We start from the raw sequence: 24891 nt of genomic DNA on the forward strand, positions 1-24891 counted from the left end.
AGTGTTTTACATTGTTCACTGCAGCTTTGCTGGCCGGGCAGAGAGTTGAGGAAGGAAGGAAGCTGGTTAAAAGTTTGTTAATCAATGAATGAAGCCTAAACTGGGATTAGACTAACCTAAGCCTGGGGTATCACAGGGTCTTTATTTTGCTACTGATTCTCAGGACCCTGAGGAACTAATGGCACACGCCGCACACCCCTTCACTGCTCCTTGTGTGTTCCCCGCTGACAGGCACTGTCCATCCATATCTGACACTGCAGGGAGGGGCCTCTCCCGCACACACATGCTTGCACGCAGGTACCCACGGCCCCACACACTCACCCCCACTGCAGCCCCACGAAGAAGGCAGTAGCCACCTTCCTGTAAGCCGTGCTTGTGAGCATGCTAGATGCAGTGTACAACTGCATACCCCCCACTCTGCGGATAAATCCGGTGCAGTCCGTGTGTTCCAGTTAACCCTTGTTTTCTTCACAAATCAGAGTGGGAGTGGAGGTGGGAGGCAAGTTCCCTCACCCCTGGTGCTGTGCTTTGGGCAGATTCCCCTCTCTGGAGGCACCCCATGCTGTGTTACAGCAAAGACGGGCTATACACCTCCCTCACCACCCTGCCCTCCGAGGCCCTGCAGACCGAGGCTCTCAAGCTCTTCAAGGTAAAGCGGGAATGGAACCCAGGTGCACCAACAGGTGGCGCCCTCACCACGTACCCAGACTCTCCCAGAGCAGTTTGCCCACCTTGGTGGTGCTCAGGTAGAAGAGACCCATGTGGTTAGGGGGAGCTCACAGAAAGATCTGAATGGAAGGGAAAGAGTCCCACAGCTCCCCCGCCCCCCGCCCCGCTGCCCCCCGCACAGTCAGTTATGGTGGGGAGGCATTCCCGGCTTCCTTGGGAAGTGCCGGTGAAACTCCCCCTGGAGGAACTCCCTTTCTCTTATAGTGAACAGCAGGAAAGGCCAGGTTTATGTTGCTTCTGGACCTCAGAGATTCTGACCTATTTTACAGTGTTCTTTGTGTCCATCTGAATGTTCTCTTTAAAAAAAAAAAAAGAATGTCTTGCTTATGTAACGGACACATTTGAAGAAGGATAGATTCTATCCCAGAGTAGCCTTCTCAGCAGGCAGACATGCTCTCAAGCGGTGACAGTGCTCCCTCTTAGAAAGGGCTTCCTACAGTGAACTGGAGCCTGCCTGGAGCCCTTGGGGGGGACGGCCCAATCTGCCCACTGTCACCGCGGATGCTAGTCAAGGGGCTGTTGGTCTGCCCGGGCCCACCACCATTTTCGTGCCAGTCCTGCCAGCTTTTCATCAACGTGCCTGTGGAAGCGGCCTCCGTAGACTATCACGTGTCCCTGGCCCAGACGGCACTACAGGTCTGCCTGGTTCACCCCGAGCTGCAGAGCGAGATCTACTGCCAACTGATGAAGCAGACCAGCTGCCGACCACCTCAGAAGTACTCCCTCATGCAGGTGGGCATCCTGGGGCAAAACAGCTGACGGGGCCATTGGCAGGGACTGCCCAGGAGCAGGGAAGGAGGAAGGAGGAAGGAGGGAATGGAGCAGGTACCCTCTAGGCCTGGTGGCCAACAGGCAGCCTCAGTGCTCAAAGCTGCCTCAGTACACCTGCCTTCTCTGTGCCCCTTCTGGATGTCTGTGCATAGTCAGATTGGGTGACTGCCGTTCTGGACAAAGCCTGACCAGGATGGGCCATCCTGCCGTCCACAGAAGGTGGGGGGCCCTGGTTTGGAGAGCACTGAAGCCTTGGTAGCTCAGGACTGTGAGGGCGGGCATTGCCGCAGACCCAGCACTCACCCCATGCTGCTTGTTCCCTGGCAGTGCTGGCAGCTCCTGGCTCTGTGTGCCCCACTTTTCCTGCCTCAGCACCACTTCCTCTGGTACATCAAACAGCAGCTCCAGCGCCATGCAGATCCCACGTGAGTGAGGGTCCTTTCCTATGCCACTCTAGCACTGCTGACGGTGGCATGGCGAAGAGGGACGGGGGGACCAAGATGGGTCAAATCACCCTGCCCCTGTGGTTTGCACAGGGGTCATGGAGACACGGAGACCTCAGTGCTGTGTGCACAGATGGGCATGTGGAGGCCTGGGCCACTCTGCACACCAGTCTGTGTATGTGTGTTTTGTGGATGTGCTCACGTGAAGCTCCGGTGTCCCCAAGTCATCCCCACATTTTCGTGGTCTGTTGCCATGTATTTCTGGCTTCCAGAGGAAATATCTCTGCCAGCAATTTGCAGCACATAGGCCCTGAATGACAAATTAACACCCCAGACCAGAGCGTCACGTTTTTCACAGCCTGCCCAGCTGCGGATTCGGTCTCGGCTAGGTCAGGGTAGGCAGCCAAGGTGTCAAGATGGCAGGGGTGAATGAATTCCCTGGGATTCTCTTCTTTCTTCCCTTTTTAGAAATGAAACTGGCCAGTATGCCACCTACTGCCAGCGGGCAGTGGAGCGGACTCTACAGGTGGGGGAGCGGGAGGCCAGGCCGTCACGCATGGAAGTGGTGTCCATCCTGCTGCGCAACCCCTTCCACCACTCCTTGCCCTTCAGCATCCCCGTGCACTTCGCCAATGGGACTTACCAGGTGAGGAGGCCGCACGGGATCCCTCTCATGAGTCTTCTCATATCACTGGCCCAGAGACTATCTTTGGGCCAGGTGGGTGTTAAACCTCCTTAGGCTTGGCAGACTCTTAATAATAGGCAAACCAGCAGGATGGGCCTGGGGTGTGGAGGTGGGGGTGGGACCGTTACTGCCTGTGTGGAGGGGGAAAGGAGCTTGAACTCCAAAAGTGCTCTGCTGTTTGGCACCTGGGAAGTAGATCTTTAGAAACCACTGCACGAACGGGGAAGCCAAGACATTGACCAAGAAAGGGGCAGGACAAAAGACCTCCAAAAGAGCAGCAGTCAAGGAGCAGCAGAGCTTCTGTCTGCCTCCAGCTTATAGCGGGCCGCTTGTCTCTGAAGCACTCACCCTCTGTGTGTGAATATGGAAACCAGCTTCCTTTAGCTTTTGCATTTGCCCTTGCTCCTCTCAGCCAGGCCTTTCCACCTCCCAGATACACGCGTCCACTAGCCGGAATGAGTTCCTCTCGGGAAATTTCCTCTGGGACTAACACCTCTCTCGTGCAGGTGGTTGGTTTTGACGGCTCCTCCACAGTTGATGAGTTCCTCCAGCGTCTGAACCAAGAGACGGGCATGAGGAAGTCATCCCACTCTGGCTTTGCCCTCTTCACAGATGACCCTTCTGGCAGGGACCTGGAACACTGCCTGCAGGGGAGCATCAAGGTGATGATGGTCTCCCCGTAAGCCAAATGAGCCCCTCCTGGGAGACCTCCAGGCTTCCGGGTTTTGGTGAGGGGAGAGAACCCCCTGGCTGGTGCCTTACTGTCCCCCAGCCTGTTGGGTTTGGAGTCCAAGGTGCTCCCCCAAGCCAGCATTTTTGTGGCATCCTAAAACATACCCGTACAGGCAGAGAGAAGTTGTTTGTGCCCTTGTCTCTACACTGCTCCCGCCCTTGAAGGGCTGTGCAGTGTCCAGGGGAAAAGCTGCTTCTCAGCGTGGTGTAGGAAGGATAGGGAGGCACTTGTCAGCAGCAGCTCCAACCGGGGCTGCTGCCAGTCACACAATCCACACACGGAGGTGGGTAGCTGTACACCTAGGTCCACTGGATGTGGTGCTGTTCCCTGGCCCCTCAATCTTTCCATCTGCCAGGGCCTGCACTTACTGGTTCAAGCAAATTGTAAGCAGGTAGATCTATATGGTACCTCTACAAGTAAAGGACCCTTGAATGGGATTTCAGACCTATCTTGTCTGGGATTAGCAGACAAGATGTGAAGTGTCTGTGGGAACGTATTGTAGCATTGATGAGTAGGAGTGTTTTGGTTCTGTCTGCTCTTTTTATGGCAATAGGACAAAGGCTTCTATAGACTTTTATTTACCATTGCCTGGAAAAACTATGCCACATATCTTGTTTATAAATGTCAGGGGGTCTGTTTGGCTTTGTTACACGGTAGGCCTCTGGGTATACTTCAAGAGAATAGCAGTCGGTGGAATGGAAACAGCTGGTAATATGAGGCCATGGTTTTTGACTGACGCCTGCCTGGCCTCTGGGAAAGCCCCCTCAGGTGTTAAGGCCAGTGGGGGCAGCCTTCCATGCTTTGCTGCTCACGCCATGCCCAGGGCCCTACCTCTGTCTGTGAGGTTGTTATAGACCCCTCTGGTCTCAGGCACGTGAGGCCTGCAAGTCAGCCTCCTAATGGAGGACAGTCACTCGATGCTGCCCTGCTGCCCTGCCGCCCTGCCTGGGTCCTGCCCCAGATTGGTCCTTGTTCTCTTCATCAGGGGCTTTTCTGACTTTCCTCTCTTGCCTCTTTTAAGATCTGTGATGCCATCTCCAAGTGGGAACAGGCCCTGAAGGAGCTGCACTCTGGAAAGGCTGAGGGTGGCACACGTGTGGTGAAGCTGATGTACAAGAACAGGTCCTGAACACCACCTGAGGGTGGGGCCGAGACTGAGGGCTGCCACTGGGGCGCCACTTGCCACTCCCCCAGCTGGATGGCCTGTGCCGGACAGGCAGTGGATCCACAGATAGAACACTGTGTAGTGGTCATTAGTTGGGGCCCCAACTAATGAGGCCAACTAATGAGGCTCTGCTGATCCTCTTGGAGAACCTGGACAGCTCAGGCTCTCAGTGTCTGTACCGCACGTATGTACACACACGTGCGCACGCGCGCATACTCCTGCCAAGGAAACAGACCAACCTTGTGGGATGGCTGCATGTGTTACATTAGGAGAGTGAAACTTTGAGCACTATTTAAGGCTAAAGGATAAATAGCTCCTATAACAATTCCAGGAAATACAGAAGTAGATACCAGGATTTTTTTTTTATCCATCTGAATAAGAAAATCCCATCCCAGGTATGTCTCTAGGCAAATCATTTCCATTAGTCTCTTGGAATCTTTAACTCATCCAGTTCCCTAATAGGCTCTGGTTCCAGGGAGCAGATCCCCTCCCCAGATCCAGTAGCGTGGTGGTGTATTCAGGTGTAACATGTGCCACTGTTGCTGAGATCTAATGGCCCTGTATCTGCCCTGTGTCATGTTTAGTTAAGTTTTTCTGGAGGCAATAGAAAATAGGCTCACAGATGGTATAAACAGAGTAGTTTCTTTCTTTGGAAATCAAGATAAACAGAGGCCAAGACAACCTCATCCATTCAGGATCCCAGCTGAGTCTTGGCTTCTTCTGTCTTTCCTGTAGGCTGTACTTTCGGAGTCAAGTCAAAGGGGAGACGGAGCGGGAGCGGCTGCTGCTTGCCTCCCAGACTAGCGGGGAGATAGTGGCAGGGAGGTTTCCTGTCAACAAGGAGCTGGCTCTCGAGATGGCTGCCCTGATGGCCCAGGTAAGGCAGTTCAGGAATTGGCAGGATCAGGGTACCGTGTCTGAACTCACACGTGGAACGTACCACACAGCCTAAAACAGGAGACTGCAGACCCTGTGGTGCCTGAGGGGAGGGTGGCCTTGCTGTCCCTGGCTGTGGAGGGAAGCTGACTCCTTACCCAGCAGAGCCCTTCGCTGCAGATACAGGTTACGGACAGAACACTGGACGTGGAATCCAAAGATTTGCCTTTGAGTACTACCTGCCTTCCCACTGTGAGATTTTGGCCAGGTCACTGCAGTGGTCTGTGCTTTAGTTTCCTTGTCTGTGTACAGTAAACAAAAATGCGTCATTGCATTTCCTTCAGTCTGCTACTGAAATGATGTATATCACATAATGGATGTGGCAAAATTTGTACTTACAACTGTAAAGCATTGTAAGTAGAATTAGGAAGGGGAACACGCATTCAGACTTCGACCCGTCTCCTTATTACCGTGAGGAGGCTATCTGGCCAAAGGTATCTGGGATGCCCTCCTGGTTCCCATGAGAAAGGGTCTGAATCTACATGGTGGAGAGGAAGGAGCAATAATAACAGTTGATCTTTAAAATAATAAGCATTTACCCAATACTCTATAGAGGGTCCTCCGCTGAACAGTTTATATGTATTATCCCTGTTCTTAATTCCACTTAATAGATGAAGAAATTGAAGCCCAGAGAGTTTAAGCAGCTTGCTCAAAGTTACAAAGCTGGCAGATGGAAGAGCTGGGATTTGAGTGAGGTGTCTGATTCAAAGGCTTGGAACACTGCAATATTCTAGGAGCTATAGCATCTTCAGTTCTGGATCTCATATTTTGGGATTAGAAGCCAGAATATCCATAGTTTTCCTTTGCCGCTAATTGTGTCTTTGGATAAGGCACTTAACCTCAGCTGCCAAAGGCAAGTGGATGTAAATAATCATCTAGGACCATAAGGTGGTTTCTCTAGTGTGTGTGAAACTTGAGACACAGGGTCTGTTCACAAGAAGTGTTTTCGCATCCATTCACACCCCACCAATAAAGTAATGAAGTAATGGTTTATTTCACCTCTCCAGCAGCTCCAGCCCCACCCCCACCCCATCCACCTCTGGATTCTTGACTGCTCACTCCATGTGCTTCCAACACAGGTAGAATATGGAGACTTAGAGAGGCCCACCCCACCAGGCCCTGGGAGCACACCCCCTGCCAAGCTTCAGCATCACCTCCAACAAGTCCTAGACAGGTTCTACCCAAGGCGCTACAGACACGGGGCACCCCCTGAACAGCTGAGGTAGGCTGCAAGGTCTTGGAGGGGGTTGCTGTGGGGAGGCATGGACTGTGGAGCCGGGTTAGACCTCCAGTTGCAATGAAAACATGTTGGCACTTCACGGCCACCATCTCTTTCCATCCATCCAAACCAGGCACCTGGCAGATCTGCTGACCACAAAGTGGACCGCACTGCAAGGCTGCTCCCCTCCTGAGTGCATCCGCATCTACCTGACAGTGGCCCGGAAATGGCCTTTCTTTGGTGCTAAGCTTTTTGCTGCTCAGGTAAGTGTGGGTGGTGTCCAGGGGAAGGAGTGATTACCACACCCTCAGGAACATGCCCTGAATTTCTCAAGCTACTGCCCACATCTGGTCACGTTTGAGTCAGTCCAGGCTCCAGGGCCCACCTGCACACTAGCAACCACCAGAGGTCGCTGTTTCTCCACCCATTTCTGGCTTTCTCTCAGATTTCCAGGGTCCAGAGCAGAGTTGTGATCACTGCTTTGGGGCCAGGATTATTTCTGGGTGATGTTCATCTTTCCTTTTTTGACTGCTTTCTTTTTCTTTCTTTTTTTTTTTTTTTTTTTTTGAGACTACGAGCAGGGGAGGGACATAGAGAGACAGAGAGAGAGAGAGAGAGAAGATCACAAGCAGGCTCCATGCCCAACTCAGAGCCCAACACAGGGTTCAATCCCAGGACCATTAGATCATGACCTGAGCCGAAATCAAGAGTTGGATGCTCAACCAACTGAGCCACCCAAGTGCCTCCTTTTTTTTTTTTTAATTTCTTTTACAATGCTACCCCTGGGCGGGGTGGGGGAAGGACTAATTCACACATAAGGATTCAAACTTGACATAACACCCTCAAGAATGCTTTCATTTTTTAAAAAGTGTAAAAGAGGGCGCCTGGGTGGCTCAGTAGGTTAAGCATCCAATTTCGGCTTTGGTCATGATCTCATGGTTCAGGAGTTCAAACCCTGCATCGGGCTGTCTGGTGTCAGTGCGGAGCCTGCTTCAGATCCAGTCTTCCTCTCTCTCTGCCCCTCCCCTGCTCACACTATCTCTCCCTCTCTCAAAAATAAACATTTTTAAAAGTGCAAAAGATAGAACAATATATAACCTAAATGAATACATCTCTACTGACTTAGCATGGCCAAAGGAGACTCTTAAATTACTCAGGCAACAGTTAATTTCACTGCATGAAAGGCCAGGTGACCCATATTAATTTCAACTGGAACTTTTCTTCTCCAGGTGTCTGGTATGCATAAAATTTATTCATACTCAGAGGATCCTCAAAGCTGGATCATGATCCTGTTCACTAACAGTACAGATTAGACAGTGGACATTCACTCATTTATTCAATAAAGAATTGTTAAGCTCCTGCTAGGTCTCAGGCACTGCCTAAGATTACAAGAGATGAGCGAATCAGACACAGTCCTGGCCTTTGTGGGGCTTCCCATCTAGTAAGGAGGTACACATTAATCAGATAATCATATATATTCTCTCTCTAAATACATACGTTATTTTGTAAGCTGTAACAAGTGTTCTGAAGGCGTTATAGGGGTGTTATAAAGGCATATAATGGGGACCCTGGGACCCTCTGTCTGGGGGGTTGGGAAAAGCTTCTGAAAAGGAGGACATGTCCTTCCCTTTTCCCAGCCTTTTGGGTAAGAGAGATAGGAAATCCAGATTGCTCTACTGCAGTCCTGGCAGTGAAAGTTAGTCATTTTAAGAATTGTCCAACAGAGAGTTACTTTTCTCACTGGTAGTGCCTAAAGCCCCTCAGATTGCTTGCTTTCCTGTTTCATTTGCAGCCCCTAGGAAATTGGCTGAAGCAAGATGCACTTCAGCTAGGAGAGACTGGATAGAATGCTGTCAGTTTGTGTGAACTAGAAAACAGCCCAGTCCCCATGCTCATGAGAGTGGCCAGGGCTGGCCTTTATTGTGCAGCACAGAGCCTCCCAACGAGTGTACTATGGCAGGATGGGCTATAGGTACCCCTCTCCTCTTGGGACAGTAATTAGATAGCTAGAGCCCCAAGGCTATTTACTTTGGCAGGCTGTGCAAGTACCATCTTTCATGTTTTCCAAGATGTGAAAAAGGCTGGAAATCACTGCCTAGCAGATCCCTGGATGTGCCTTCTTCCTCAGAAAGCTCTTGTCAGTTCAGCTTCCCTAGCTGTGGACATGTGTGATGAGATTTTCCTGTTTCCCCAGCCTGCACAGCTGTCTTCCAAGGAGAATGCTCTGGTGTGGATTGCTGTGAATGAGGATGGGGTCAGCATCCTGGACCACAGCACTATGGTATGGAAAGATGAGGGCTGGCCTTCTGACCCCTCCTTCTCCTGAACAGCATCTTTTCTTCTCTCTGCACTCAAAGGCCTGAGCTAAGTGAGGCCTTGCCCCAGCCTTGCTGTCCTCTAGTCTAGATACAACTTGACATTCAAGACATGAATCTCCAAATTATGACCACTTCAGAATTCTCCCTTTCTGGTTAAGGCTACCAGTGCCCACAATAGACAGGGGATGCTGGTTTAGTTCAGGAGGCAGGTGGAAAATTTCCCTAGAACTAACGGGCTTCTTCTCACAGCATGTGCACGTCACTTACCCCTACTCTTCAGTAATGACCTTTGGTGGCTGCCGGGATGACTTCATGCTTGTGATCAGATCCATTCTGGACCAGAGCTCTGGAAAAGGCCACACTGAAAAGTTGCTCTTCCGGATGGCTGCTCCCAAGGTGGGTCTGACAGCTGCTAAAACATGTTACTCAGATCTACCTAGTATGATGAGGTGGGCTTGCAGTTAGAAAAGGATGCTGGGGTTATTATGACCATACTCTAGAAGGGCCGTGTCCCAGGTACAACTTTTGGCCTTGTCTGTAGTCAGTCCTCCAAGGGTTCAGGTAGCGTGGCATCTCAATAGTCACTGGTGAGCTGATCAGTGAGGGGTTGGCCGGGAGGGCACGCACTCTGGTCCAGCTACGTCCATGCTCTCCACATGGGCCTCTCAGCCCTTGCAGCCCAGCATCACGCAGGCTTGAGGTGGGGCCCACTTGCTCTTCATGCAGCTGATCCAGGGGCCAGGGCAGCGTCCTCCTCAGTGTGCTGTCACCTTCTCCTGGGCTCTGCCAACACTAGTCACAAAGTGGGACAGTCTGTACACGCGCCCCCCCCCTTGTGGTCTTTAAGACAGTGCCAAAGACCTCTACTGCTTTAAGAGCTTTGTTCCTACTCAGTACAGGTAATACTGACTAGCAAAAATAACAAATTAAAAAGGCTCCAAAACCTAAGTTCTGATTAATAGTTCCTGATTCCATTCTGAAAGTCACTGGAGACCCTGTTGTTTTAATCGTAAAACTGGAGTATCCCAAACCTCCTCCTCTCTTTAATACCACCCCCGCCATAGGAGAAGCTATACAGACACCTTCCTCCAGGAAGGACCACTTCCCCACTCGGAGGTAAGCAGAGAATATTGCTCCTCCTGTTCTCAGGAGGGTACTGTGCGCCAGTGGCCCTTCAGACTAACAGGTACTGTGTCACTGAGCCTCTGAACCTCCCAGATATTTTAAGAGGTAAGAAACTGAAGCCCAGGAAGGTTATACACTTAGTATAACAGCTAGGGAGAAAGCCAGGATTCAGGCCAAGGCTAGTTCAATTCCTTTGTTTCTGCTGTCTCCTTAGATTGCAGAGGCTACCTTCATCATGGCCAGCTACATGAACCATTACTCTCCAACTGTGAATCCACCTACGAACCCACCTGCTGCCCGCCAGCTACGGGAACTGGACAGACAGCAGCTTTTTGCTTCTGTTCCATGTGCTGCCAGAGGGCCAACGTTGCTGTGAATATTTCTCCTACCCCTTTCCGCCTCCAACAACCTGGTGCCTCTGTGATTAGAGATTGGTGTCCTGGGGTGTGATACTACTGTGATGGGGTCTAACAGCCCTCCCCCAGCTTGTTCTGCGAAATGTGTTATTTCACTTTCCACAAAGCCTTCATTCTCTAGGTGCCTTATCATGTTTCAGGGCCCAACTTTTAAAAATCCAGACCCAGTATAAAAACCACTTTTTTTCCACAAGAATACTGAGCTCTGGATGCTGCCCGATTCTAGATACAAGACTGGGATGGTCCATGTTACTAGTTACTGAGGGCATCAGTGCCATAAGTCAGAGCTTTCTGCACTGATACTCTTAGGAAGGATGGTATCTTTTATATCGTATATGGTCCTTATGTGGGGATTTATACTTGAAGTTTTCCCAACATCCCTGAACAAGACAGGACTAAAATTTCCAATTCACCTGAACTGTGACAAAAGCCTAGAACTCACTAAAACTGGACTTCCCTTTCCAGATGGGAAAGGTATTGGCAGGGCTAGAGGAAAAGGAATAGACTCACCTTTCCCCTTCCCCACTGCAAATGAGTAGGCATTTGCAGTGCCCCTCTGGGGCAAGAGTTCCTATCTTTGCAGGACAAGGAAAAGGCACTATCCCTGCTGAGATTCAAGCTGTTCTCCCTCACACTGGACTGTGAGCCCAACTGCGTGCAAGCAAGGTCAGGGAGTTAAGTCCAATCTGACCTCTCCCTGTCTCATTTTAATGACTGGCCAGGGCTCAGCAAAGGCTAGGTTTCCTGCTGTAGGATGGGGTGGTCACCAGTGGTTTCCTTACTCTTTGAAAAACCCAAGCAAATGCACTCTGTTTTTTGCTGTTTTGTGAGGCCATCATAGATGAGTCAGAAACAGAATCCAGGCTCATGGGCCTGAATTTGCTCCTCAGGACTCAATGGCAAACTTCTGCTGGGAATTAGTCCAAGGGCAGAAGGTACACAGGTGATACCTGTCCTAGCCTGAGAGCACCCTGGTGATATAAATATCTCCCCATCTGCAACTGAGGCCTTCTGTTGAGTGCAGAGGAGATGATCTTTGCCTCCACCCTCCCCTAACAGAAAACAGAAAGACGAAAGAGTTCATTTATACTCTGATTCTCTGCCATTGGAGAAGCTGAGCTTTATTTCATAGCTCTAAGGCAGTCTCACCGTTTATCAATCAAGGGCTGAAAACTGTGTGGCTTGAGCAGGAGCATCCAGGAACCAAGCCTTTGACTTCACAAAGTGTGTGTGTGTTGCACACTGCAAAACCTTCAAGGTTGGAACTAGTTCATCTGAACACCTCAGCTGCTATAAGCTTCCCCCCCTCACCCTTTAAACTGACAAACATTAAAAAAAAAAAAAAAAAGCACATTAGAGCATCTGTCTTTTAAACTTGACTTTGCAAGGCTGGCAATTTACAGCCGTCTCCCGTTTCTGTTGCTGCCTTTCCCCCAGGATGAGATCTAGCTGAGACATTTCTACCTCGAGCAACTCAAACATCACATGTACCACAGTCTCCTGAATAACCCCTCCTGAGCTGATTGAAAAGGAATTACAGCTCTAGTTTTATAATATCCTGAGTATCTCTAACGCCCATGAGGATAATATTATCTACCTGGGAATTAAAAAAAAAAAAAAAAAAAGATCCTAAGGAAAAAGCAAGAATGGAGCTGCGTTCACACTGAACTTGGGGGTCAAGCTGTTTCTCCCACCCTAGCTCCTTCCCAGCCTTTCAGGAATCCTCCCATAGTGTATTAAGTACAGAAGATACTGCCTTATAATCAAAAGCTTCTGCAGTTTGTGTGTTTATCCTTCTTTAACCTGTCTGGAAACCAAAGTCGAATTTCTGTCTGGTCTTTTGTCCATCCCTCTTGGCAGAAGAAGTGTTTGAAACCATAGACCATGCTGAGTAACAAGAGTATTAATGTGCTTGACATCCAAGACTGAAATGCCGTGTTCAATGTCAATAAAAAGCAACTGTCTGTGAACCAGGCAATTATTGTGTATGTTTTGGAAGGAGACAGGTTTATTAAGAGAGTCATCATAAATTAACCCTGTACAGAACAAAGGAGCTAGGTGAACAGAGACTAGTCTTTTGTAGGACATTTCTTCCTACTCACCAGTACCTGAACGGCTTGACTTTTTTTTTTCTTAACTTTTATACAGGGGTACTATGTAGTTGGAAATTATGTTTCTTAAGATAGCTGATGTCAGTTTCCCATGGTCTTGCTCCAGAAATCTACAAAAAGTAAACCTGAATGTGTTTAGGAATTTCACAAAGTGCTCTTTGTTAACATTACTTTTGACATGTCTTTTCTTAAGGTCTCCCCCTAGTTGGTAAAGTAGGCAAAACCTTACAAGCAGATCACTACAATACACAGAAGGACTTTGCTCAACATCACACAATGAGTTAGGTTTCCAGTCACCTGCTCTATGGCTCTGAGATCCACTGCATCCATACTGGTTCCTAGGACTGTGTCCACCCGATGGTTTAGAATACAGAAAATAAACCAGCCACTATGGCTTAGGAGTCATCTCCCATGGAAGACAATACTGGCCTTCTGAATGCTGGGACTCATGGACTTGCTGATGTGGCTTCCTGGTGCGCCAGGACCTCCTGGCAGCTCCTGTACACTTCAATCAAGCAGTCCAGGCGGGGCTTGGCACTCTGAATTCCAAAGGGGAGAAATGCAGAGTCAAGATGAACGTAAGAGAGCGCGTACTGGTGCTGCATCCATGTGCAACCTCAATCTCTCAGCACATCAGGGGTCTAAAGGGCTCAGGTGTGAGCCCAGAGAAGCAGAAGCTCAGGCCAGATGGCACCCTACTGGCTAAGAAAGCAAAAGGAATAACAAGGACAGACCCTCTTGGGAAATTCACAGCTGTTAAACAGTCCTCAAGGGCAAGAAAGGCAATTTAATATGTAAATATTAAAATATTTTGTACAGTGAAATGCAATACAAGCAAAATTAACAGAAAAGTCACAGAATGGGAAAAATATATGTGGAAAGCGTATTTAATGAAAATTTGTTACCCAAAATATATAAATTGTTACAAATGCATAATCAATATCTAGATTCTACTTGATTAATAGAGGAGATGGATAGTTTTAAATAAGAGGAAATACTGATAGGTAATACAAGGAAATATGAAAAGTATCTTTGTCATTTAAAGAGCAATTTAGTAACTTTAAATTCCTTTACCTACATACTAAAGGAAACAAGTAACTAAATCCACTGTTAGCCAAGACTATGAAAAACAAGTACAAATTCTCAAAGTATGGTAAAGTTGTCCAATCTCTGGAGCCAAATCTCAAACTGTAAAAATCTATGATACTGTTCATAAGCTTTAACAAGATAATTCTGAACTGTAACGCAAAAGAATTTTCACTTAGCAGCCTTAAATTTTTTGTGAAAAAGGGCAGTAAGACAGTTAACTATATACATAAATATTTTATATACTTACAAAGTAATTTACTATAATCATGTTTGTATGAGAAAATTTTGTAAGAGCAAGACAAAAAATAACCTGGAGATGATTTCAAAACCTTGCAGTAGGGTGGCTAAATAAACTTAGTCAACATGATAATATAACCATTTAAAATAGTAAGTATAATGGCCTCTGTAGATGCATGAAAATATGTATATTAGATTTAAAAAGCAAGACACAAAAAGTATACAGCAGTATGTGTAGATCAATGACATCTATGTAAAAGCATATATTGGCAGCCTAACAGAGTAGATGAATGGTGATTTGTGGGCAGAAATTGCTATATATTTTTTCTCTAAAATTTGTATAAATTCATAGTATTTCTGAAAGCCTATATCTGCTTCAGAAAGAAACTTTTGAAACAACTAAAATCCTAACTCTCACTAAAAGTAGCTGTCAAGTGTCCTCAAACGTTCTTGACAACAAAAGTTGACATTCCTACCGAATATAAGTAGCAATGGATATGCAGAGAGCAGGGAAAGATAACGGATTTTTTGAAGAAACTTTAGACAAGTGTTCTGTGCTCACCTGGAAGACAGGTACTACTTGGGATATCCCATGTGGTTCCACCGGATCCTTCAATAAAATGCAGAGGTAGTAAATCACCTTCTGCTGCAAGAAAATAAACCAAATAGCAGAAATCTAAGTGAAACTCATTTTGTTTTCTTTTTCTTCAAGGGAAGGCTAAAAACTTTTTTATAAATGGTTATCTCTACGTAGTAGAACACTTGATCACTTCTGAAGTGAGGGAGTATATTCTCATTCTTTAGATGAAAATGACAAAACAACAGCAGCAACAACAACCAGAGATGATTTTGAAATCAGGCTAAAAAATAAACTTGAAATGCTGACTCCCTATCTATGAAAACTTATTATATCTCTAAAAATAAAGGAATGTACCTTTTCAGTATAAATTTCACTTTCAAGGTTTATAGACATGCTAGCCATAAAGGAAACACTACAATACTGGAACAGAGTCTTCAAGTTTTGTTTTTTTGTTTTTTTTTTTTTTAACGTTTATTTTTGAGACAGAGAGAGACAGAGCATGAATGGGGGAGGGTCAGAGAGAGGGAGACACAGAATCTGAAACAGGCTCCAGGCTCTGAGCTGTCAGCACAGAGCCCGACGCGGGGCTCGAACTCACAGGCTGCGAGATCATGACCTGAGCCGAAGTCGGCCGCCCAACCAACTGAGCCACCCAGGCGCCCCCAGAGTCTTCAAGTTTAATTCTGTGACATCAAACACTTTAGGTATTAAGACTCATTTAGATCCAGGCAAAGGCCATGGGAGAAACCTGTAATACTACTCAACTACTTACCATGTAAATACCTTCATTGATGATAACATCCTTCACCTTGCCCATCTCAATGAAGGTAGTGCTTTCTTTGCCTGAAGCATAAGATGAGGTCATCTGGATACCAAGGGAATCTATGATTAACAGGGTCTCCTGATCAATCTTGACAAAATGCAGGTAACCAAGCAGGCCTAAGAGGGTGATGAAGATGGCAGCAGAGAGGATTATGCTGTTCTGAAGAGAGAGCCAGACACAGGCGATAAGATTACCAAGTGATCCTCCTGCACAGATCTCTGCTGTTTAACAGGTCCCCTCTAGGCAATGCCAAAAAAAGTCTGTATTCTGCTGTGAGTTGAACAGATGAGAAGAACATGCATGGAGGAAGAGGAAATCACTTTTATTTCAGCTCTGTAGTGCTGTGTGCTGGGAAAGCAGATGATGAAATATATCCAGGCAGTAAATAGATAGGTCTTGGAGGAGAACCTCCATCAAAACAGTATCTACCATCGCACCACTCTCAGAGATTTTTCTCCAAAACGGAAACTTAAGGATTCAGACCATTTTCTCTCATGCTCCATCAGCAGAATATACAGTGCAAAACCAGACAGTTCATAGTAAGATGCTTAGCACAGGGTAGCAGATAGTACTCAACAGCCCCCCTCCTCCTTCCTAATAGAACTTGGGGGTGAATCGTGATTGGTTCCTATTTGTTCTGCCAATGACTGCATTAGAAATGAGCACATGACACAACTCTGGCTAATCTGCTGGAGAGGCTTCTGGAAAATGAAGTCCGTCTTAAAAAGAGATCTAAGGAAGAGAAGGTCCCTTCCTCTTAAAAGTTTTGATGCCTGGAACTACTATGGGGCTACTACTACTCTGCCAGACTGTAGACAAATGTAGAAAGCCAGGCTGAGGACAAGTAGAGTAGACCAAGGGTGGAAGAGCAGGAATATGAAAAGAATCAAAATCAACTAAGCCTCTTATGCCTTCTAGAGCCCTCCTACCTCCTTACTTCTTGTTTTGTTAAATAATAAAGATTGTATCATTTAGGACTCTCTTAGTTCTTTTGGGTTGTGACTGAGTAGCTGAAATGACTAACTTATGTGTTACGGGCTCAAAAATGGTATTTATTCCTTTGATTCTAAAACACATTTACAGGGGCGCCTGGGTGGCTCAGTCGGTTAAGTGTCCGACTTCGGCTCAGGTCATGATCTCGTGGTCCGTGAGTTCGAGCCCTGCGTTGGGCTCTGTGCTGACAGCTCAGAGCCTGGAGCCTGTGTCAGATTCTGTGTCTCCCTCTCTCTCTGATCCTCCCCCGTTCATGCTCTGTCTCTCTCTGTCTCAAAAATAAACGTTAAAAAAAATAAATAAAAAAAAAACCACATTTACAGCCTTTTGAAGTTGAATGTGTTTTTCAATTGATGTATGTTTTTTCATGTGCCATTATTTTTTTTCCCCAAAAAAGCTATTATTTAGGAGGATGGCACAGAGAAAAAAAATCACTGACTGATCTCTCAAAAGAGATTCAGTAATTTACTGTCATTCCTTGAAGGCAAGAAGTATCTTATCCTTTTTTTTTTTTTTAAAGTTTATTTTGAGAGAGAAAGAAAGCATGAGCACAGGAGGAGCAGAGAAAGAGAAGAGAGCAAGAATTCCAAGCAGGCTCCCTGTTGTCAGCACAGCGCCCAATGTGGAGCTTGAACTCACAAACCAGGAGATCATGACCTGAACCAAAGTCAGACACTTCACCAACGGAAGGCGAAGTATCTTATTCTTTATGACTGACATGATGCCTTCTTTGACCTAACTCTAGTCAAGCTCTTCTAAACCCTCAACCTCGGTGTCCATCCTTATTGGGCCTGCACTACCCAACAGGCTGTACCAAGAATCTGATGACCCTCACCTGCCTTTAGCAAGAATCATGTCAATTTAGCCAGAATCTCCCTTCACCTTTGATATTTCTCTTTAGCCATTTTCCATCCATTGACCTCCACTGTGCTCCTTGGCTATAAATTCCCACTTGTCCTTGCTGTATTCAGAACTGAGCCCAATTCTACACTGAGATCTCTTTTCTCCTACTGCAATAGTGAATAAAATATGTTTTTATTGCTTTAACTACTGGCTGCCTTTGGTTTTCTCTGAAAATACTTTTCTACTTCGTTCTACCTAACACATAGTTAAGTGTTGGATCAAGAGTCTGTTTGGGCCCGTGATCTATTTTTGTTTGGTCCACCCTGAGCTAAGCATGATTTTTACACTTTTAAAAGAACTGTTAAAGAAACAGATGACTATGAGACAGAGACCTTTTAAAAGAACTGTTAAAGAAACAGATGACTATGAGACAGAGACCTGTAAAGTCTAAAATATTTTCTATTTGGCCTTTTTTTAAAAAAATATTTACTTATTATTTTGAGAGAGAGAGTGTGAGCAGGGGAGCGGCAGAGAGAGAGGGAGACACAATCTGAAGCAGGCTCCAGGCTCCAAGCCATGAGCGCAGAGCCTGATGCAGGGCTTGAACCCATGGACAGTGGACCGTAAGATCATGACCTGAGCCGAAGTTGGACACTTAACTGACTGAGCCACCCAGGAGCCCCTCTATTTGGCCTTTTAAAGATAGTTTGCCGACCTCTGTACTAATAATTACTTGTTGACTAATGAATGGAGGGTAGAAAAATCTATGTGCAGGATCTCTGGTGATCCAGAAATATCTATTTTGAGTTAATTAAATGTCTAGTATCTAGTACAATGTCTGGTTCACAGTCTTAACTGAATAAGCATTATGGATGAATACAGAGAAGTAAAATTCAGTCCTGGCCCTTACAGATGTATTAGAGGCAAAATTAATACATATAAAATATTTTTGGAGAATACTATGAAAACTGTGCCAAAGAAAGGATTAAAAGAGAGTGAGAGAGAGACATCAAAGCACACAAGGATATCCCATGAAGATCTCCAAGGAAGGATTTCATTGGTGCCGAGAGGTGATGGTTACTGACAGATATATTTGGTTGAGGAAAGGAAGGGGGAAAAGTATTCCCGGTTGGAATAAGGTAATAACCTACAATTTTAATAGAATTGTGAATTCAAAAACAAGAAGGAAAGAAGGGATGAAGAACAATAAATGTTAGAGGATTTAATCCGTATCAGTTTTTTAATAAGGTAATCCCTGCTCAAAACTTCATTACTACCTGCATTCTTTATACTTCATTTTTCTGTCTGAAATTCTAACAATTCAGTATTTACTTGGGCTGAAATTAAGCCTCATGTTTTTATGAATTCTTTCATCAGACTTCTTCTCACCCCTGAGATTCATTACTCTGACAAACAGTTTTGAACACAAGGAAAGGTAAGAAACTTTGGTACACAGAGCCCTTAAGAAGTGTTGCAGTAGAGTTTAAAGGAAGATAAGGTTACTGAGCCCCGGGCACGTGATGGAGGGAAGTGGGACACACCAGGATGAGAGTACAAAAAGGAGTTGGCATAAAAAAGACTTCTATTTAAAAATTTTGCTTAAGCAAGCCCTCTCCACGGAGGAGACAGTATAGTGAAAAAGAAACGGTTTCAGAGTCAGCCCTGGGTTTGAACCCCAGGTATGCTGTTTGCTAGCTCTGTGACTTTGGGTAAGTTATTATTCTTTCTGAGCCTTGGTTTTCTTCTAAGGTTAAAACTAGGCATTCAGGAAAGCAGCTGGCAATCAGTGGGCATTTAATAAAAATCTGTTCCCTTCACCTCACATGGGCACATGGCCAGAATTCAGGCTAGTATTAAAATTCAACTACATTATAAATTAAATCTTTTTAGGGGGAGGGAGGACTGTCCTCGCAACTTAACCAATTCAACTGACTTAAGAACCAACTTTTAGATACAGTTTGGTACAAATTACAGCAAACGTAATTTTGCATATACCTGTGCCAAATTACCACACTCTGGTGGCAAAAAAGCCAATGAATGCAGTAATGAAAATATCCAAATTACAGAAATAGATAGTCCTAGCTCTGGTCAATCACTCATAGAATAAAATATTCAATTCAGGGCACTACATATGAAATTAAAACTAAACTCATCCTGAAAAGGGCAATTAAGGTGACTCCTTTTATTTGAGGGCTGTCACAAAGCTACTGCATGTGACCCTCACAATACGGTGAAGCTAGAATGACAGACAGCAATTCCATGTTAGACATGTGAAAACTGAGGCTCAGAAAGTAGGAATGAGTCTGGAAAGTGAGCACAGAAACAACTCCTCTCTGAAACTTCGTAATTCTTTAGAAAATACTCGAAGTTGGGGGAAGGGACTGGGGGGGAGGTGTTAGATTGCCTTAAAAAACAGAAATTAGGAAGAATTATCAAGCTCTCAACGTGTGTGTGTGTGTGTGTGTGTGTGTGTGTGTGTGTGTGTGTATTCACACATACATATTGTGGAGGCAAAGACAAGTTTCCCTAAGACCTAAGGTATTATTAACAGTGATTCCTCTAGGAGTGGAAATGATGGATGAGGACGATCCACTTAATAGTTCTCTCAACTCTTGTAACTGAATTACTGCGAGCATGTACTACGTACAGCACATGAAAGTTAAACTTTTAGACTGTCGTGCAAGGACTACTTGTATGCTAGGTGGAACCGCAGAGCGGAGCACGACCCGTGAGAGGGCTAAAGTACAGGAGTACAAACCACTAAACGTAAAGAAAATAGCTGTGCAGCAACGGAACCAGTGAGTTCCCGCCCTCCGACCCTACAACAGCAGGAGGGTCTGGCGGGAGGGCCAGGCTCGACCCTAAGACCCCAAAGACCCTTCCAAACCCGAGCCCCCGACTCCGACCTCGGGAAGGGGCCGACAGGCCATTACCTCGCAGAGGGTGAAGAGTCCGTAGGCCGCTAGCCACACCGTGCAGGTGACAGCGGTGAGCGAGCGCAACGACAGCCGAGGGCAGCTGATGCAGAACTCTCGGCAGGACGGGGAGTAGTAGCGGCGCTGCAGGGCCAGGCGGCCGCCACAGATATCCGAGAAGCTCTGCTCATCTTCCATGTCTCGCTCGCTCCCTCCCGGCCGGGACGCGCCGCTCTAGACCGCCCGCCAGCGTAACTCTGGCCGGCTCTGGACCCACTTCCGGAGAGCGGCTTTCGGCCCCGCCCCGTTCGGCCCCGTCTCACGCTCGGCGCAGCCGTGGTTCCGGGACGAGCGGTGTGGCGCAGATCCAGAGCTTGTAATTCGCCTGTAGGTTGGGCCGGGGTTTTGTGATTGTCTACTGCAGAGACTGCATTGGGCCAACTCAGCCTGCCGATTAAAGCCGCTGTTAATGCGCTTTCTCTTGGCAAACTGATTTCTATTTCTAAGCCAGAGTACGCTCTAAGGAATCGATCCACAGGTATACGCTCATTCATTCATTCCTGAGCCAGGTAGTTTTAGGCGCCAAGGGTACAGCGGTGAATATTGAAGGTCTCTGCCTTCAACTACCTTCCTTCCTAGTAAGAGAAACAGTACGTAAATAATTTCAAAGAGTGCTGCTGAAAGTAATATGACCGGCAGAGGTGGCTTGGGGACGTGCAATAGGACAGTCAGGAAAATCTCTCAGAGGAAAGACCCTGGAGCTGCCAAGATGAGGATCCGGACTGGTCTGGGAGAACTCTGGAGGAGGAATTTGCCAGGTTGGAGGACCAGGAAAGGCAAAATCCCTGAGGCTGGAACAAGGTTGACTTATTGGAAGAATCAAGAGGCTGCCACATGAAGAATGCATTTGGAAGTTTGGGGAGGTAGAGGCAGGGCTCAGGTCCAAGAGGGTCTTGTAGGACCTGGGAGTTTCTCTCTTCCGAACCACTGAGTGGGGAGCATTGAGTAGACAAATGAGGCTTGGCTGGGACTCCGTAGCAAGAAAGAAAGATGTAGAAGGTATGGATAATAAAATTACTAAACTCATGAGTAACAGCGGCCTGTAGGTTCTTTCTTTTTCTTCTTTTTTTTTTTTTTTTTTTTTAACTTCGGATGTGGCTCAAGAGTGGCTTGTGGCCTGTTAAAACAATTATGGTGCTTCAGCCCTGAGGCTGCATCATGTATTAAAGAATTGATGATCCCTTTGTCTGTAAAGATAAATGCCATAACAGTCTCACCAGGTTCAAGTCTCTCTTATGAAAGTCAGATTCCGTTTTTCTGTCTTCATCCAGGATTTTGTTTATATTTTTTCCTCTAAAGGATATTCTTCAAGTATTGCTTTGTTTTTCCAATTTTATTTCTATACTCTAAATCTTACCAAGCAATACACCCCTCTCATTTTTGTAAATAACACGTGCATGTCTTTTATAATTATAAAAGTGAACTTTGCGTATTGTGGAAATTTGGAAAAATACAGAAAAGAAGAAAAACTTAAGCCACCCATTATTTACACCACTGAGAGAAACACTGTCGATGTTTTGGGGAAACCTTCAGTCCTAGAGTTCTTAACCTGAACTCCATGGATACAATCAGAGGTTTATCGTTAGTTTCATTAACTTCTGATTGAAATTTAACTTTTTTTTCTTTTGGTTATGAATGCAATTAGTATTAACAATACTTGTGATTTTTGTCACTCTCATAGAAACCACAAATACTTTTATTTCACAATAATTATCTCAAAATGTCATTTCCACTCCTCAATTACTCAAATACTCCAATATTACTTCAAAATTGCAGTAATTATGGGATCCACTTCTAGATCTTATTATTTGATCTGTCAGTAGAGACACATACAACTATTTACACATTTTAAAAATATTTTGAGGTGGCTGGGCGGCTCAGTGGGTTAAGCGTCCAACTCTTGATTTCAGCTCAAGTCATGATCTCGCACTGATAGTGCAGAGCCTGCTTGCGATTCTCTCTTTCTCTTTCCCTCTCTCTCTGCCCCTCCCCTGCTTGTTCTCTCTCTCTCTCTCTCTCTCTCAAAATAAATTTTTGATGACTGTATTTTAATTCAGTTTGTTTGTTTTTTAAAAAAATCCTATATATTGTATTCATTTTAAAACATTGTGATGTGGCACAAAAAAGGTCAAAAGAACCTTTGTAGGTTCAGGGGCGCCTGGGTGGCTCAGCTGGTTAAGCGGCTGACTTCAGCTCAGGTCATGATCTCAAGGCTCCTGAATTTGAGCCCTGCGTGGGGCTCTGTGCTGACAGCTCAGAGCCTGGAGCCTACTTTGGATTCTGTGTCTCCCTCTCTCTCTGCCCCTGCCCCACTCACACTCTGTCTCTCTCCCTCAAGAATAAATAAACATTAAAAAAAATAATAATAATAATAATAATAATTTTAAAAAAAGAATAAATAAACATTAAAAAAAAACATTTAAAAAGAACCTGTGCAGGTTCAGAATGTTCACAACTGTAGAGTCATAGAAAAAAAGGTACCTAGTGTACTTTTTTGAATATTAAATTAATTAGGGATAAATATTGTGATAATATAATTCCAAAATCTTAAAAACATTTTTGTTAACATTTTAAATTTATTTTTGAGAGGCAGAGACAGAGCGTGAGTGGGGGAGGGGCAGAGAGCAAGGGAGACACAGAATCCCAAGCAGGCTCCAGGCTCTGAGCTGTCACCACGGAGCCCGACGCAGGGCAGCCCAAACTCACAAACCGTGAAATCATAACCTGAGCTGAAGTTGGACAGTTAACCAACTGAGCCACCCACGTGCCCCCCAAAATCTTTATAACTCCTTGCTCTGTCAGATCAGTGTCATCTTAACTGTTACGCAATTTGATACCGCAGTAGAAATTGAAACCTCTGTATAGTATTTGCCATTTGGTTAGATGCCACCTGGGAAAGAAGAAAGAAAGAAAGAAAGAAAGAAAGAAAGAAAGAAAGAAAGAAAGAAAGAAAGAAAGAGAGAGAGAGAAGAGAGAAAGAGAGAGAGAAAGAGAGAGAGAAAGAAAGAAAGAAGAAAGAAAAGGAAGGAAGGAAAGAAAGAGAAGCTTTAAAAAGAAAAACAGCAAGAAGTGATAGTTTTAGCTCTAAATGTTGGACTTCACAATATTCATTAGCCTCATCAGCAAGCAAGGGCAGCTGACAAAAAGAACTTCGACTTAGCAATTGGCAAGTTCCTCTGAGAAAGTTTAACATCTTTTTGCAGGACCACAACTAATACCCTAGTGAATTGCGAAAGCAGAGAAAGGAAGCTTGAGAAATCTGGACTCTGTATTTGTCAAGATAGGCTGCTCTTTTTTTTTTTTTTTAATTTTTTAATGTTTTATTTATTTTTGAGAGAGAGAGAGAGAGAGAGAACACAAGCGGAGGAGGGGCAGCCCCATGCAAGGCTCAAACCCACAAACCGCAACCTGAGCCGAAATCAAGAGTCAGCCTCAGACACTTAACTGACTGAGCCACCCAGACGCCCCCAACCTGTCCATTTTTAATAAGATATGTTTATTATTTTCCCAACATCAAATTAAAATTATATAAAAGAAAATACATCCATAATCCTGCCACCTAAACAAGTAAATCTTCATTTTCCCAACCATTTAGATCCTCTTGTTTTAATGTTTATATTGTTGAAAAGATGATATAATACAAAACGTTTTTGAATGAAATAAAAATATTACAATCCTAATAGACTTTCAGTGTTATATGTTGCTCTCTCATTGCATCTCTTAGTTATTACACTTTTAAAAATTATTGTAGTCCTAGTGTGAACATAAGTGTGTACTGGTAAAATATAAACCGACATATTTAAGATTTTAAGTTTGAGCAAAAATCCACTTGAATAAGGCAATGTCAAAAGGGAAGTAGTTAGGAGCTCTCCACTTGGTGGGAGGTAGGGGCAAGACTTTTATAGAGAAGAGGTGGAAGGAAAGCAGGGAATTATGTGATTGGCTATAGCTTAAGGTGGCCTTGTTGTCTGTGATTAGTTGTGCTTAGGTTTGGATTTCTTAACCTTGAGGCATTGACAGGTTTAGGCTTTGGTTTGCTTAGGGAGGCAGCTAACCTATTAGAAACGCCCTGATGGCTCCTTTGTTTAATTAATTTAACAGTAATTAAAAATTAATGTTTGGCAAACATTTTCCATATTTCTACAGATTTTGAAGTTTTTTAAATTTATTTTTGAGAGAAAGAGAGAGGGGGGAGGGGCTGAGAGAGAGAGGGACAGAGGATCCAAAGTGGGCTCTGTGCTGACAGCAGAGCCCAATGTGGGGCCCGAACTCACAAACCACGATACCATGACCTGAGTCAAAGCCACACAAAGTGCCCCTTTCTACAGATTTTTTAAAATAAATGCCATTTAAAATAGTTACATAGCGTTCCATCATGTTATTCTACTATAATTTATTTATTATCACACTGTTGTTTTCCTATCCGCTGAAAATGGCGAGTAATTATTTCAAGTAAGGCAGAACAACAGTAGAAAAAATAGGCATATAAAAAGAAGCCTATTGAAACAGATAAAGCAGAAAGTAGAATTTTTGTTTTGCTTTTCATAGAGTCATATCCCCATCTTGTGGCATTCTAAGATAGTAACGCTTATTATTTTCAAGTCGAGGAACACCTGGCTTTTATGTGGAAGGTTTCTCTCCCCTTTAAACATCAAGACAACTTGTGTCGTTGTACACTAAAGGTTTTTTAAGTGGAATAA

General features: G+C 45.2%; 2 protein-coding genes and 1 long non-coding RNA gene across 12 annotated transcripts in view; 1 reads left to right on the forward strand and 2 right to left on the reverse strand.

Moving 5' to 3' along the window:
- Positions 1-12266, forward strand: part of PLEKHH1 (pleckstrin homology, MyTH4 and FERM domain containing H1) — a 53012-nt gene extending 40746 nt beyond the window's left edge. For 6 of the 7 annotated variants that reach the window (XM_027065994.2, XM_027065991.2, XM_027065992.2 and 3 more), the window contains 12 exons: positions 537-649; positions 1285-1461; positions 1828-1925; positions 2412-2589; positions 3135-3290; positions 4383-4483; positions 5262-5403; positions 6542-6684; positions 6815-6944; positions 8876-8962; positions 9249-9395; positions 10339-12266. In XM_027065994.2, the coding sequence (XP_026921795.1) occupies positions 537-649; positions 1285-1461; positions 1828-1925; positions 2412-2589; positions 3135-3290; positions 4383-4483; positions 5262-5403; positions 6542-6684; positions 6815-6944; positions 8876-8962; positions 9249-9395; positions 10339-10500 (1634 nt within the window). In that variant the 3' untranslated portion in view covers positions 10501-12266. The remainder of the gene's footprint in view (positions 1-536; positions 650-1284; positions 1462-1827; positions 1926-2411; positions 2590-3134; positions 3291-4382; positions 4484-5261; positions 5404-6541; positions 6685-6814; positions 6945-8875; positions 8963-9248; positions 9396-10338) is intronic. The other variant, XM_053224599.1, reaches the window with a different exon arrangement.
- Positions 84-6545, reverse strand: LOC128316060 (uncharacterized). Its single transcript, XR_008299482.1, has 2 exons — positions 5802-6545; positions 84-5704 (listed from the first exon to the last, which is right to left on the reverse strand). It is a non-coding gene; the product is annotated as an uncharacterized LOC128316060 (long non-coding RNA).
- Positions 12267-12518: 252 nt separating the features above from the next.
- PIGH (phosphatidylinositol glycan anchor biosynthesis class H) lies at positions 12519-20440 on the reverse strand. Of its 4 annotated transcripts, none has more exons than XM_053224601.1 (4): positions 20150-20440; positions 15330-15539; positions 14540-14620; positions 12519-13353 (listed from the first exon to the last, which is right to left on the reverse strand). In XM_053224601.1, the coding sequence occupies exons 1-4, from the start codon at positions 20327-20329 to the stop codon at positions 13330-13332; spliced, it is 495 nt and encodes a 164-aa protein (XP_053080576.1). In that variant the 5' UTR covers positions 20330-20440; the 3' UTR covers positions 12519-13329. The 4 variants fall into 4 exon arrangements, with proteins under 4 accessions (XP_053080576.1, XP_053080575.1, XP_026921798.1 ...); XM_053224600.1 differs by having other exon boundaries at positions 12519-13190; positions 20150-20438; XM_027065997.2 differs by having other exon boundaries at positions 14540-14623; positions 20150-20438.
- Positions 20441-24891: the final 4451 nt, after the last annotated feature.

The sequence above is a fragment of the Acinonyx jubatus genome, chromosome B3, assembly GCF_027475565.1.
Source record: "Acinonyx jubatus isolate Ajub_Pintada_27869175 chromosome B3, VMU_Ajub_asm_v1.0, whole genome shotgun sequence".
Classification (NCBI taxonomy): Eukaryota; Metazoa; Chordata; class Mammalia; order Carnivora; family Felidae; genus Acinonyx; species Acinonyx jubatus.